Consider the following 14,559-nt stretch of genomic DNA (forward strand, 5'->3'; position numbering starts at 1 on the left):
CTTCAGTCATAGTCAAAATTCCGGTGTTTTGCAGCAGAATGGTTTTTACAGTGAGCCTTTCTTGGCTGTGTCTATCTTCACATTGAGGTTGGCTGGCTAACTTTGCATTTCTTCCTCTGTCCTGCCTCCAAAGGGGGTACAATTGGAATAAGTTCTGAATCTTATGTAGTTCTGGTAAAATATTTGAGTGAGGGTAACTTTCAAAATGATCTATTGGCTTGGCCGAAAAGTTTGTTTGGGTTTTCCACAAGATGTTACAGAAAAACCTGAATGAACTTTCTGGCCAACCCAATATAACTATTCACTGAATTTGGCTTTTGGAATTATCCAATCAAAATTTGTGTGCTTTTTTAAAAAATTAAAACTGTGCCCAAACTATTATATATATAGGATGGATAAACAACAAGGTCCTACTGTATAGCACAAAGAACTCCATTCAGTATCCTGTGATAAGCCATAATGGAAAAGAATAGGGAAAAGAATATATATATATGTATAATTGAGTCACTTTGCTGTACAGCAGAAATTAACACAACATTGTAAATCAACTATACTTTAATAAATTTAAAAAAATCTGTGCTAACATCAGGGAACTTATGATTATTCAAGTTTCATTTTTCCATTTTACCTTGACCACCATTAGCAATAAAAAATTAGTGACATGCTCATATGAGCATCCTGTCTGTCGGTGAGCTTAGATGCTGTTGGAATGTCAAAATTTAATTCATAAGGCACAGAAATTTTATGTATGTGCTCCGACAGTTGCAAAAGATACGGAACTTAGATACTTAGAAATGGCTGATCAACCCAATTATCACTTCTGTTAAGATGGTGTTACCCTGCTTATATGATACGTTTTTCTATCTCTAGCTAAATATTCAGCGCACACAGAAAAAAGCTTTTGCTGACTTCATGGAAGGGGAAATCAAGTTTATCCCCACGTATAAGTATGATTCTAAAACAGACCGATGGGATTCCAGGTAAAAAAACAAGAACCTCCTCATGGAATAGGTTAAGCCCTGATCTTATTTCTGTCTCTCTGAATTGATGAAGGGCTGGGAAATTTTTAGTTCTTGCCAGAAACAGATAGAAAAACCTAATGGCTCAGTGCTATTACAGAAGAGGTTTCAGTTTGTGTGTGCTCACAGGTGAGCTCACCTTAGGAGAGTGTGGACTGCTCTGTCAGGCTGTTGAAGTTTTACGAGCTGCCTGTGATGCCTTATTTCTCTCACCTCAGCAGACTTGCTTCTTAGATTTTTGCCCTTCTGATCTTACCCCTATTTCCTTACCTGTTGCCCTGTTCTGGCTCTTTTCCCAAACTCTTTTTCAACTCTTTAACTCAGGATACCAGAGGTGAAAACAAAGAGCCATGAAAGGTTCTTCCAGAACAGTGGTTCTCGATCCTGAGTTCACATTAGACTCTTTTGCTGGACTTTTAAAAATACCGGTGCCTGGGCCTGACCTCCACAACTGCTGCAGAAAGCTGAGAATCACTGTCTAGGGGGCCTGTTGATTTCTCGATCACCCCTAGTAAAGTGCCCCTGTCAGTATGTGCCTGGTGACTGTTTGTCTTCTACCTACTATTTCTTCGTTTCCTATGGTTTCCTACCTGGCTGAGCCCAGAAGTTTGAAAGAAGAAAAGAATGCCTGGGCATAGTCAGCTTCTTTAGACTCAGAGAGCGCCAGGGTGGGGTGGGGAGGAGCCTGTCCCATCCTCCGAGGGAGCTGCTCAGCAAGTGAAAAGTGACTCTGAGAGATCTTGTGCACATTGCCTTGTTTATTCCACTCACCTGACTTGAGAGTCAACTGAAGAGCTACTGATAAGAACTTTATTTGTGTCACCGTCTGGATCAGGTGTACAGGTGTTGCTTATTTTAATAGAATGATGAATAGGCTTTTTCCCTCCCCTTGGTATTCTTATGGGCTGTTATTTGTTCAGACTTGCATGCTTAGGTGTTAGTTCATCTTTATTAGAAGAAGCTCGACTTATCCATAAAAGTACAGGTTTAAAGAAATCTCTACTATTACCCATCTCCAGTGATTAAGCCCAGTCTAGGAATATAGGATTGGATTTTTAGATTTTATTAGTTGTCTATCTGTTGTGAAGCATCATTGCTGTTGATAGAGCAAATGAAGAGGAAGTGTTCTGAATATAATCCTGTCCTTCTGAGCGTATTTTAAGAAGGTGCTATTCTGTTTTCCCCTGGGGCAACAATATTGAAGATATAATCCTAATCTTAGGAGCACCGTTTATTCATTCATTAGATAACTATTCATTGAGCACCTACTTTACATCAGATACTGTGCTAGGGGCTGAGAATGCAGTGACAAACAAGCAGACACAGTCCCTTCACAGAGCTTGCAATATAGTAGGGAAGATAATAGCTGGAGTCGTTAGGGAAGGAGAAGCAGATAACAAGAGGGCCTAACTCAGGTCTGAACCAGTGTGGTAGGTATTCCGTTCTTGTGTGGTATGTTATTCTAATTCCTTACTTTTTTTGCAGTGGGAAATGTCGGGTTCCAGCCTGGTGTGACCGAATTCTCTGGAGAGGAATTAACGTTAATCAGCTTCATTACCGGAGTCACATGGAACTGAAAACCAGTGACCACAAGCCTGTTAGCGCCCTCTTCCACATTGGGGTAAACACTTGTTTGTTCATGCAGTCGTTTGTGTGTTAAGTATCTATTCTTAGAGCGTTATTTAGACTCAGAACGGGTCAGTAATTCAGTGAGCCATAATGTTTTCATAACCAAATAATCATTTGCAACATTGAGAAGTTAGTGCCCTTGACCCTCCTAAATGCTGTCCACATGGCCGTTTAGTGACACAAGTGTTTCTCATGCTGCATAATGGCTGGGTAGCACCCTTCACCTCCTAAAGTCATTATACATAAAGAAGAGTTCAAAGCTAGGTTTTAAAGGATGAGTAGGTCCTCATCAGATAAAATAGTAAGGAGTGGAAGCACCAGGAGAGAGGTTCCAGGTAGAGGGCTGGGGACAGCAGGAACAAAGGCACAGACCGGTCAGAATACAACATAATCTGTATATAATGTTAAGAGGCATATTGTTAGTTCTACTAACTAAGATAGTGAAGTCTTCCCATCCAGGAGCACAGGTTTGAAATTTCTCTTTAACTCTATTGCATCCTGGGCTGGATTAATGGCCAGTTGTTTAATTTTTTGTCTCTGTTGTGAGTAAAGTTTTTGTTTTCTAGCTGTGTGTTATTAGTATGCAAGTTATATCTTGGGATCTTGTTGACTTACTTTATTACAGCTAGTACATTTAGATTATTTCTTGCAGTTTTTCCAGACCTACAGTCATGTAATCTGGCAGAATCTATATTGGGCAGTGCTTGATAGAATGGACGTTATAGCTAGACTACTTAAATTTGCCTCCCAGCTCAACCACTTTCTAACTGTAACAATGGAAAATTTATGTAACATCCCTCTGCCTCAGTTTCCTCCTCTATAAAATGGGAATAACAATGGTACCTACTTAAGAGGATTAATGAGGTAAGACATGCGAAGAGCACAGTAGGGTAGATTTCTTTCCTCTGGGTGTATGTTGATTATTTTGGCTTCTGAGATAGGTTCTCACCAATATGTCTTATCCTGCTCCTGTCTTAAAGGGGAATGACTTTGGGGCATTTCCTTTATGTACAAAATTTGTTCTTCATCTTAGAATAGATTCTAAATTTTATTGAGGCAATCATGACTTGACTTTATCCACTTTGAAATTTTAAAATAATAATGAATAATAATAGTATGTGTTCCTCAAAAAGTAGCTAGTACGTGCCAGAGACTGTACTAGGCAATTTACACCCATCTCATTTACTCCTCACAGCAGTGCTTTGAGTTAAATATTTCTCATTTAACAGATGAGCAAGTGGAGAACCAGTGAGTTTAAATAAACTTCTTTAAGAGCATGCAGTTAGAAGGAGAGCTGAGATTCAAGTCTCTTAAGCCTGTTTAATTCCCAAACTTATAGATGTTCTTTCTCCTACCCCCACAATGCCTGCAGAGTTCCAGAGAACTTACTGACTAGATATACCTTCAGATACTACTTTTTTCTTTTTTTTCTTTTTTTTTTTTTTTGTGCGGTACGCGGGCCTCTCACTGTTGTGGCCTCTCCGGTTGCGGAGCCACAGGCTCCGGACGCGCAGGCTCAGCGGCCGTGGCTTACGGGCCCAGCCGCTCCGCGGCATGTGGGATCTTCCCAGACCGGGGCACGAGCCCATGTCCCCTGCATTGACAGGTGGACTCTCAACCACTGCGCCACCAGGGAAACCCAGATACTACTTTTAACCCACCTAATTTCTAGCTTGTGCTTGTGGACTGCCCTGTTTTCTTCATTTGAGTTCTCTTAATCCATTTTTAAAAGGATGTCTTTCCCCCAGACACTAACCGTTTTTGTTTCATCAGCTATGCTTAGCTTTTCTGTTTGTATTTCTTTTCAGAACCTCAGAATATTTGTAATACTCCATACATATTAATTCAGAGCTCCCAGCAGGATATTTACAATTTTTCCATGCTTTCTGTGTATTTTTGTGTATCTTTAATAAAGCTCTACCTTTCTAGTTTTTAATACTTTTTAAATCACACAGGAATTAAAATGTGTTTTCTCTTTAAAATAAAAATAGAAGTAAGCAAAATTCACAGATAAGGCTGAAGGTCTTCAGTGCCTCTTCTATCCCCCACTTCCACTTTTGCGCTAAACCCCACTCCCTAGCCCGGCCAACTACCCTTATGAATTTATTTCTTTCTAGACCAGCACTGTCCAATAGATTTTCTGTGATGATGGAAATGTTCTAGATCTGTCCTGTCCCATCCAGTAGCTATTACCTGCAGGCAACTATTGATCACTTGAAGTGTGACTGAGAGAAATGAACTTTCAATTTTATTTAATTTGAAGTAATTTAAATTTAAATGTCCTTATGTGGCTACTGGCTATAATATTGGATAGCACAGTTCTAGACCTTTTCTGTTTACCCATACACAATATGGTGGTGTTTTGTTTGTTGGTGTGTATATATCATAAATGGTCTCATACTGTATGTGTTGGTCTGCAACTTTTTTTTTTAATTCAGTGGTGTATCTTGGAGAGCTATCCGTGTTATTACATAAAGATCTAGCTCATTGTACATATTTCTTAATTCCTAATTTTATTGGTAATCTCCTTTTCTAAAGTGGATGTATCAAGTGGTGACATTCTGTGGTAACATTTTCCCCTTCATTATCCTTACTGAACATTAAGGGTTATGATCATGATAACCCACTGAGAAGAGCTTTGATTTTATTGGGTAACCACCCCATACTTTGGACTCTTGGGCACACTATGATTAGAGGCTTTAAGAACCACATTGTATTTCTTACCACCATTCACGTCAGTGACTGTTAACAAAGGGACCAAGTACTCAGGGGCCAATTAATTTCAGAAGACTTGCTGTGGGCTGGCTGAGATTAAGCTGAGATGGGGTTCCCACCCCTGCACTTGGCAATGGGATCTGTTGCATTGGTTCTTAGACTTTGGTGGACATCAGAATTGCCTAAAGAGCTTCAAAAGCATGGACCCCGCCCCCTGGAGATTGCTATCAGTGAGCTGAGGCATTTGTGTTTTTAAGACCTACCCCCGCCTCAAAAAAAAGACATACCCAAGTTGGTCCTGTCACATATCCAGTATTTTGGAAAGGGTCTTATGCTAGAGGTGCAGATATCACCTCTGCTATTAACTGTGGCAGTGAGCAACTTAGTTGATCTTTTTGTATCTTGATATTCTCAACTGTGAGAAGAATAATCCTTGCTTTGGTAGCCTCACAGGTTGTTGTGAAAATAAGATGACATATGTAAAATACTTTTTGAAATAAAAAGTTGCAAAGGGACTTACCTGGTGGTCCAGTGGTTAATATGCCACGCCTCCAATGCAGGGGTGCGGGTTCGATCCCTGGTCGGGGAACTAAGATCCCACATGCTGTGCGGTACGGCCAAAATAAATTAATAAATTTTTTTTAAAGTTGCAAAATGTTGAAAAAGAATTTAAAAAGTATAAAATTCCTCTTAATGTAACACTGTAGTGGGCACCCTGGTGACGCTAGTGATTGCTTACTCCTAAGTTCTCTAATCATTATGGTTCAGATATGTAAAAACCTCCACAGTCTTTGAGACTCAGCTTTGATGTTCTTATTTTCCACACTTTCTTTACAGCCTCTACTGCATACATCAATCTTTTTTTAAAAATTGAGTTTGTGAAGTTTTCTATTCTAAAAAGAAACTGGGGCCTTAATAAGTGAAAATGGTATGTTAATTATGTTTGTTTTGGGCATCGATTTGTATAAAGTTTTAATAGTAAAAAAAAAAAAGCACAGCTGTGTCAGGAAGCCGAAAGTGCTGTGTCAGATGGGAGTTTTTTCGATCTATTAGGCAAGATGATTTGTTTATCGTCATGCTTTTACTCTGATCTGGGACATTTTGTGTCGGCCGTTTTCTAAAACGGCCATAGGGTCTATTTACTAACATACTTTTATCATCATATAATCTGAGCATTGGTATTATATTGGTATTATGATTCTTGGCATCGTGCATAACAGCTAATAGAGTTAAATGCGTTAGTCATTTTTTCTGCTGTTTTAGCACTTTATGATCATTGTTAGAAAATGTGATAGGTATGTTTTGACACTATCAGTTTGTATAGTGCAGGAAATAAGTTTTAGCACAATCGTCACATTTTCTCCACCACCAAATTACTTAACAATGGAGCAAGAAAATATTCTTCCCAAATATTTATTATTGCCAAGCTTCGTAGCACAGAGGTTTAACTTTTCCAAGAAGTTAACCAATTAACCTTACCTTTACCTTACGGTGTGTGATCCCATAATTTATGTTTGTTTTAGTGGCCTTTTTAAAGATCGTTAGACTCTTAGAGATATATAAGTTGAGAGTACAAAAGACTAAAATAAGGATCTGTCTGTTTTTCTCAGGTAAAAGTTGTGGATGGAGCGAGATTTCAGAAAGTGTTTGAGGATGTTCTTTGCACCACAGTTTATTTGAAATGGTTGCTATAATGACCGGTTTTAAACTGTTAGGTAATCTTAAAGGAAGATGAGCTACACGCATGTAAGACTGAAAAGAGGGTTCATTTTCTTTCAGGTGAAGGTTGTGGATGAACGGAGGTACCGGAAAGTGTTTGAAGATATTGTACGCATCATGGACAGAATGGAAAATGACTTCCTTCCTTCCTTAGAACTCAGCCGGAGGGAGGTGAGGAAGCACACACGGCTGCCCATCTGCTGCCCATCGTGGTCGCACAGGGGAAACCATGTAACTAGGAGAAGGCAACACTGCAAAGTCATGAAGACTGTGTGAGCTGAAGGCAGACTGCCTCCACTTTGGTCCCAGCACTGCCATCTAGTAGACGTGTGGCCGTGGGCGAGTGTCTTACCCTCTCAGAGCCACAGTTTCCTTTTTTGGATAAAGAGGAGGTTGTGAGGATTACCCGAGTTAATACATGCAAAGCCCTTAAAACAGCGCCGGGCACAAAGTAAGCCCTCAGATGTCAGCTGCTCTTATTTAATATTTCAGAGTTGCTGGCCAATTCATATCTCAGGAACCAGGACCTGGTCATGGGATGCATGCCCTGACCCCAGGTGGGGTTATACTCTTAGGATCCCAGGAACAATCAGAGTAGCCTAGAGAAGTAGCAAGAGCTGCCTGGCTCCTTCTCTGCTGTTGTGAGAGGGGACAGTGGGTAGCTGGCTCGCTTGGCGAGTGCATCCGGCAGTTAATAATGGTTAATAATGACCTCATTCTTTATTCATATTCTCTATGGAATAATCCAACTGACTTTCTTCCCCTACTAGTGATGCATGTTTGTGTCTGTCTGTTATTCCCCAGTTTGTGTTTGAGAATGTGAAGTTTCGGCAACTACAAAAGGAGAAGTTCCAGATCAGCAACAATGGACAGGTTCCCTGCCATTTTTCTTTCATCCCTAAGCTTAATGACAGCCAGTACTGCAAGCCATGGCTTCGGGCTGAACCTTGTGAGGGCTACTTGGAGCCAAGTGAGTTTTCCCTTTACCATTGTCTCTGCTCGCGATGTACCATCCCCTCATGACTGCCATTCCCTCCCTTTGATTAACTTCTTGTTTTCTAACCATACGTCTCTCACCTCCACTGTCGTTGTATTGGGGCTCCTCCCTCTTCCGTGTGTCCCATCTCTCCGTCATCACTTAATGATTTTTTTAGAGGACACTTCTTCTGTTGGTTCTCATCCCCTTTTTGCTTTTCCACTGGAAGTTTCTGTTATCATGTACCATCTCTTACATTTCAGATGAGACTGTGGACATTTCCCTTGATGTGTATGTCAGCAAAGACTCTGTGACCATCCTGAACTCAGGGGAAGATAAGATTGAAGATATTCTTGTCCTTCACCTGGATCGAGGCAAAGATTACTTCTTGACCATCAGTGGAAATTACTTCCCAAGTTGTTTTGGTACATCCTTAGAGGCTTTGTGCCGAATGAAAAGACCAATCCGAGAAGTTCCTGTTACCAAACTCATAGACTTGGTAAGAGGCATCCTAAGACATGCATCTCCTTTAGATAGAATTTTCGCAGTGCTTAACTGATGTCCTCCTTCTCTCTGTGCTTCCTCTTTTGTCAGGGCTGTCAGGGGAACTGGGGGGTGGATGGCAAGTGATAAATAAGAATAAGAATGTCACTTTAACACGCCTTTCATTGGATTAAGCCTAAAAGGAAAGAGGAGAAGGTAATATGTAATTGGCTGTTGTCAGGAATATGAGATAATACGAAGTTCACTGAATTAGATTAAAGCCTCCTTTCTCAAAGATTTATAACTTTGAGATATAAAGATATGCTTACTTGTTATGCTCTTCATACTTTCAAGTCATTTTTGTATAAATTAGCATGTATGTGAGGTCCAGTAACAGGGCGGGGGGGGGTGTGGTATTATCCTCATTAAATATATGAGAAAACTGAGGCACAGAGACAATAACTTGCCCAAAGTGGAATAAATTAGTGACAAATCTGTCACCCAGATTTTCTGATTTCCAGTCCAGAGCCCCTCACTATATCATCATATCTAATCCAAGTCAGACTCAGCTGCTTGTTGGAGCCCCGGCCATAAGTGAACCTCAGAGTACCTGCCTCAGAACCCCCAGGGATCCTTACACAAGTGCAGGCCCTTTCCCCCACTCACCTCTGGCAACGGAATCAGAATCTCAGGGTGCAAGGCCTGGAGATCTGCATTTTATCAGCATCCTGGATGATTATAATATGCACTGAAGTTTGATACAAGTTTAATGTGACTCACTCAAGAAAAGAAAGGAGGAGGATTTCTCTTCTCCGACACCAAGCTATAATATCAATGTCCTTATGGAGGAAATGCTTATTATCTTCAGGAACGAAAATTAATTTAGTAACAAGTTCATTCTGTTAAGAACCTTTCTTCTAAGTGAAAATATTGTTGGATTTGTGTGCAGACCTCTTCAGGCTATGAAAGTATACTCTTGGTCTTTTACCAAAGAAAATTAGATGGCATGACAGCCCTATGTTATCATTACCATTAGTATTCACATTGATCCTTTTGGCCTAGCCGGAGCAGTGATTGTATCATCTAGCGGGGAGGGCTAGACCGGCGGGCAGGCTGCTGGCTTGTCAGAGTGTGATCTGTTCTGTTGCCATGGAATTGTTTTAGTGATGACTCAGATGGCAGATTAAAACCCTTGAGTTCAGTCCCAGCATTCTTTCTTGGAATTATGCTTGTTTCCCTAGAGCCCTCATGACTGAGTGTATTAGCCCTGGTTGAGAGACAACCATTTTTTTTTTCAGAAATTCATATCCTGACATTCTGTTATTTTTCATGATACTTATTTTTTCTTCTACCACCATATTCCTATCTTTTGAATGTATTATTTCACCTTTTAGAATATGTTCTAAATGAAGTAGTCTCCCTTTCTTTTCCCTACCCCTTGCCTCCATCCCAGACACCATTTCCCAGCTTTCTTTTTCCCAACTTTTATTATGAAAATGGCAAATGTGCAGAAGAATTGAAAGAACAGTACAGTGAACAACACCCACATGCCTTATACACATATACTGACATATACTTTTTTTTTTGCTATACCATTTGAAATTAAGTGGTGATGTGTCACTTCACCAGTGAACACTTTGGCCTGCCTCTCTTAAGAAAAAGAACAACTTCTGTATCAGCACAGTGCCATTATGACACCTAAGAAAACTAGATACTCGGTATTCAGATTTCTCCAGTTGTCCCAATAATTTCTTTCTTTTTTTTTTTTTTTTATAAATTTATTATTTATTTTTGGCTGCATTGGGTCCCCGCTGCTGTGTGGGCCCTCTCTAGCTGCAGAGAGCGGGGGCCACCCTCCGTTGCGGTATGCAGGCCTCTCACTGCGGTGGCCTCTCGCCGCGGAGCACAGGCTCCAGGCGTGCGGGCCTCAGCAGTTGTGGCTCGCGGGCTCCAGAGCACAGACTCAACAGCTGTGGCGCACGGGCCCAGCCGCTCCACGGCACGCGGGATCCCCCCGGACCAGGGACCGAACCCGCGTCCCCTGCATTGGCAGGCGGACTCCCAACCGCTGCACCACCAGGGAAGTCCCCCAATAATTTCTTTCATAGCTTTTGTAAAGCCAAGATCAGATCTGGGTTCATGCAGTACATTTGGTGAGGTCTCTGCAGTCTCTTTTAGAGTAGAACAGTTCTTTCCTTTTTCCTTTAACGACTTTGCCTTTTAAGAGTCCAGGGCAATTGTCCAGTCAGGGGTCTGACATTTCTTAAATTTGTCTGATTGTTTCCTCTTGGTAATTTTTAAACCTGTCTTTTTGTACTCCCTCCTCCCACCTTATTTCCTATAAACTGGAACTATTTGGTCAGAGTTGGCAGACGCATTATACTACCCTTTACTGCAATTGTCCCATATTAATTAAAGTGACAAGAAGGAGACTCAACCAGCATTAAAAATGTTTATTTTATTTAAAATATTATCAAGTAATTCAACCACATTTGACCATGAATAGGAAGTAGTCAAAATCTTTAGTGGAGTTAATGGCTCTATAGGAAGCCTTTTTTCTTCTTCTTGTGCACACATGATTCAAAGTTTTAAAAAATAGAACCCAGATCATTTTTCATTACAAAATTGCTGAGTTCTTCTTAAATTGTATGTGTGTGGTCACCATTTATTCTGTTAAAGCGTTTATTTTGTAGGATTTAGGGTTCTGATTCTTTTCACAGCCTGTTGCATTTAATAAATTCCTGGATCTCATTGATGAGGAAATTATCCATATTAGTGTGGGGCAGTAAACAAGAAATCTAAGATTATCTGTTCCCCATTTGTAATACCTTCCCACTGTGTTTTGGCTTGATTTTGACCTTCTGAAATGCTTTCTTAGGTTTGTTTATTCATGCTTGTTCCAAGACCCAAGATGATATTTCAAATCCCGTGAGACAAGGCTATTAATAATGATACCTGTTGTCCTTTTTTGTATTATTTACTCTAAAATTTGAGTGAAACCAAAAATGAGTTCAGTGCCTGTGTTGACTCTCCCTGTACTGTTTTCACAAAGATTCTTGTGCCACATGCTCTTCCCCCCAAATGCAGAATAAAGTAACTGGCATAAGTCCTTTTCATTCTTCCTGATAGTGACTTTGCCGCTACTAGAACTGTTGGGATTAGCACAGGTGGCAAACAGAGGAGAATCTGTTTGTAATTATCTTTATTCTTTTCCAGAATCAAGATAGATTTTTCTGGTTTATTAATTAGCATATTAAGTAGCATAAAATCGTCAATATTTATTCATTATACATTGGATGCAAAATATTATGGAGTTTATGTGGGTTCTTATAATTTAAGAAAGTTTACCTGTATGCACAATACGGCTAAATTCTAAATCGAGGTTAGTAGGGAGTTTGGTTACAGATAATCTAAACATTAACTACTTTTATTGGCTCATGTCCAGTGTGTTTAGTAAGTCAATATTTTGGAAAGTCACTTAGAATGAGAGTTGTGGAGCTTGTAATTTGTATCAACAATAGATTCCTTTCCTGTGCTGTTTACTCAAGCCCTTATATGCTATAAAAGCTTATTGATTGACCAGCTAATCTCTGTGAAAATCAGTCTCAGATTCAGCCTGTTTTGGTGGGTGAAGCTGGTTAAGTAGGGTGGGAGCAGTGGATAGAGTCTTTTTTTTAAATATTTACATGTTATTACTCTGTTTTATGTTTTTGGTTTTTTGTTTGTTTGGTTTTTTTTTTTTTTTTTTTTTTTGCGGTACATGGGCCTCTCACTGTTGTGGCCTCTCCCGTTGCGGAGCACAGGCTCCGGACGCGCAGGCTCAGCGGCCATGGCTCACGGGCCCAGCCACTCCGCAGCATGTGGGATCTTCCCGGACAGGGGCACGAACCCGTCTCCCCTGCATCGGCAGGCGGACTCTCAACCACTGCGCCACCAGGGAAGCCCAGTTTTATGTTATTTTTTAAACTCATTTTATTATATTTTATTTTTGGCTGCATTGGGTCTTCATTGCTGCACACGGGCTTTCTCTAGTTGTGGTGACCAGGGGCTACTCTTCGTTGCAGTGCATGGGCTTCTCACTGCAGTGGCTTCTCTTGTGGAGCACGGGCTCTAGGCGTGTGGACTTCAGTAGTCGCGGTGCATGGACTCAGTAGTTGCGGTGTGCGGACTGTAGGGTGTGCAGGCTTCAGTAGTTGTGCCGCACAGGCCCAGTAGTTGTGGCTCGTGAGCTTTAGAGCACAGGCTCTGTAGTTGTGGCACATGGGCTTAGTTGCTCCGTGGCATATGGGATCTTCCTGGACCAGGGATCGAACCCATGTCCCCTGCGTTGGCAGGTGGATTCTTAACCACTGCGCCACCAGGAAAGTCCCTTTTTTTCTTTTTAAATTAACACTTTTGCTCTTTTTTTTTTAGTATTTATTATTTATTTATTTATTTTGGCTGCACCAGGTCTTAGTTGTGGCATGTGGGATCTTCACTTGCGGCATGTGGGCTTCTTAGTTGTGGCATGCAGGCGGGATCTAATTCCCTGTCCAGGGATCGAACCTAGGTCCCCTGCATTGGGAGTGTGGAGTCTTACCCACTGGATCACCAGGGAAGTCCCGGGGGATAGAGAGTCTTGAAGTCAACAGATGAGTTTATACTGGAGCCAGAGGGCATCTAGATCCACCGGAAGTCTTTAATGAGTTGTATGTGGCTGTAAATGGACATATTTGGAGGAACATTCTGGTTTGCATGTAGACTGGACTAGTGGAGAGGAGGCCAGGCTTGAACCCACCAGTTAAAGGTTTGGCTTGTAAATACAGAGGTGAAAAAAGTTGAGGGATGGGGGAACCAACTGTATTTGCTTGGGGACATGTCTATTAGGAGAACAATATCAAAAATTTGAAATAACACGAATAACAACTTGGTGATTAATTTGTTCCCAGTGATCTCTCCAAGTAGGTGTTTACTTTGTCTTACTGATCTAACAACACATTTCTTATCCTGTTAAGTGTATGGTTTGTGTTTCTTTTTATATTTCACATGAATGAGTCCTTTCTAGAACTTCAGTATCCATTCTGTTTTCTGCTTTTTATTTTTAAATTTGAATCTGCCTCTAAATGACTCTTTTTGCATGATTTTAGCTGCATTTACTACTGGGAAAATTCCTCTAAGGGTGAATGCTGGGATGAAGAATGATTTGCAGTGCATTTGTAATATGCCAGTGTTGCCCCGCTGGGGACTCCTGAACGCTTTTCCCTTTTTTAATGTGATCAACACGTAGCCTTTTGCGGAAAGTGGGCAAGTCCGTTGAACTAAGTGATTAGCAGCAACCTTAGGACTACCTTAAGAGAATGCTCTTTATTAGTGAGAGCTAAGTGGTGTTTCTATTTTCAGAGTTGAACCTAGACTTGAAATAAATATAATTTACACCTACTTTATGCCTGAAGTCAGAGAAATAAACTCTCAGTGTAAATCTGTTGCCCCTCCACCAGTATCAAAGTCCTTTTGATTTCAGAGTTTTCTCTTGTATCCATTCATTTTTTAAAATAATTTTTTATCATATTATTTTTAATTGTATTTATTTTATTTTTGTCTGCGTTGGGTCTTCATTGCTGCACGTGGGCTTCCTCTAGTTGCAGCAAGCAGGGGGCTACTCTTCATTGCAGTGCACGAGCTTCTCATTGCGGTGGCTTCTCTTGCTGCGGAGCATAGGCCCTAGGCATGCAGGCTTCAGTAGTTGTGGCTCGCAGGCTCTAGAGTGCAGGCTCAGTAGTTGTGGTGCACAACTTAGTTGAGGGCTTAGTTGCTCTGCGGCATGTGGGATCTTCCTGGACCAGGGCTCGAACCTGTGTCTCTCCTGCATTGACAGGCAGATTCTTAACCACTGCGCCACCAGGGAAGCCCCATTCATTTTTGTTGTTTTTTTTTTTTTTTTGCAGTACGTGGGCCTCTCACTGTTGTGGCCTCTCCCATTGCAGAGCATAGGCTCAGCGAGCCCGCTCCGCGGCATGTGGGATCTTCCCTAACCGGGGC

At 41.1% G+C, this 14,559-nt stretch overlaps 1 protein-coding gene across 7 annotated transcripts in view; it reads left to right on the forward strand.

The window, feature by feature from the left end:
• The window catches only part of OCRL (OCRL inositol polyphosphate-5-phosphatase), a 56,745-nt gene that overhangs the window by 30,982 nt on the left and 11,204 nt on the right, over positions 1-14,559 (forward strand). For all 7 annotated transcript variants that reach the window (XM_060292419.2, XM_060292421.2, XM_030844851.3 and 4 more), the window contains 5 exons: positions 871-980; positions 2,505-2,640; positions 7,143-7,253; positions 7,887-8,052; positions 8,322-8,557. In XM_060292419.2, coding sequence (XP_060148402.1) covers positions 871-980; positions 2,505-2,640; positions 7,143-7,253; positions 7,887-8,052; positions 8,322-8,557 — 759 coding nt within the window. The remainder of the gene's footprint in view (positions 1-870; positions 981-2,504; positions 2,641-7,142; positions 7,254-7,886; positions 8,053-8,321; positions 8,558-14,559) is intronic.

This window comes from Globicephala melas, chromosome X (assembly GCF_963455315.2).
Source record: "Globicephala melas chromosome X, mGloMel1.2, whole genome shotgun sequence".
Taxonomy (NCBI): Eukaryota; Metazoa; Chordata; class Mammalia; order Artiodactyla; family Delphinidae; genus Globicephala; species Globicephala melas.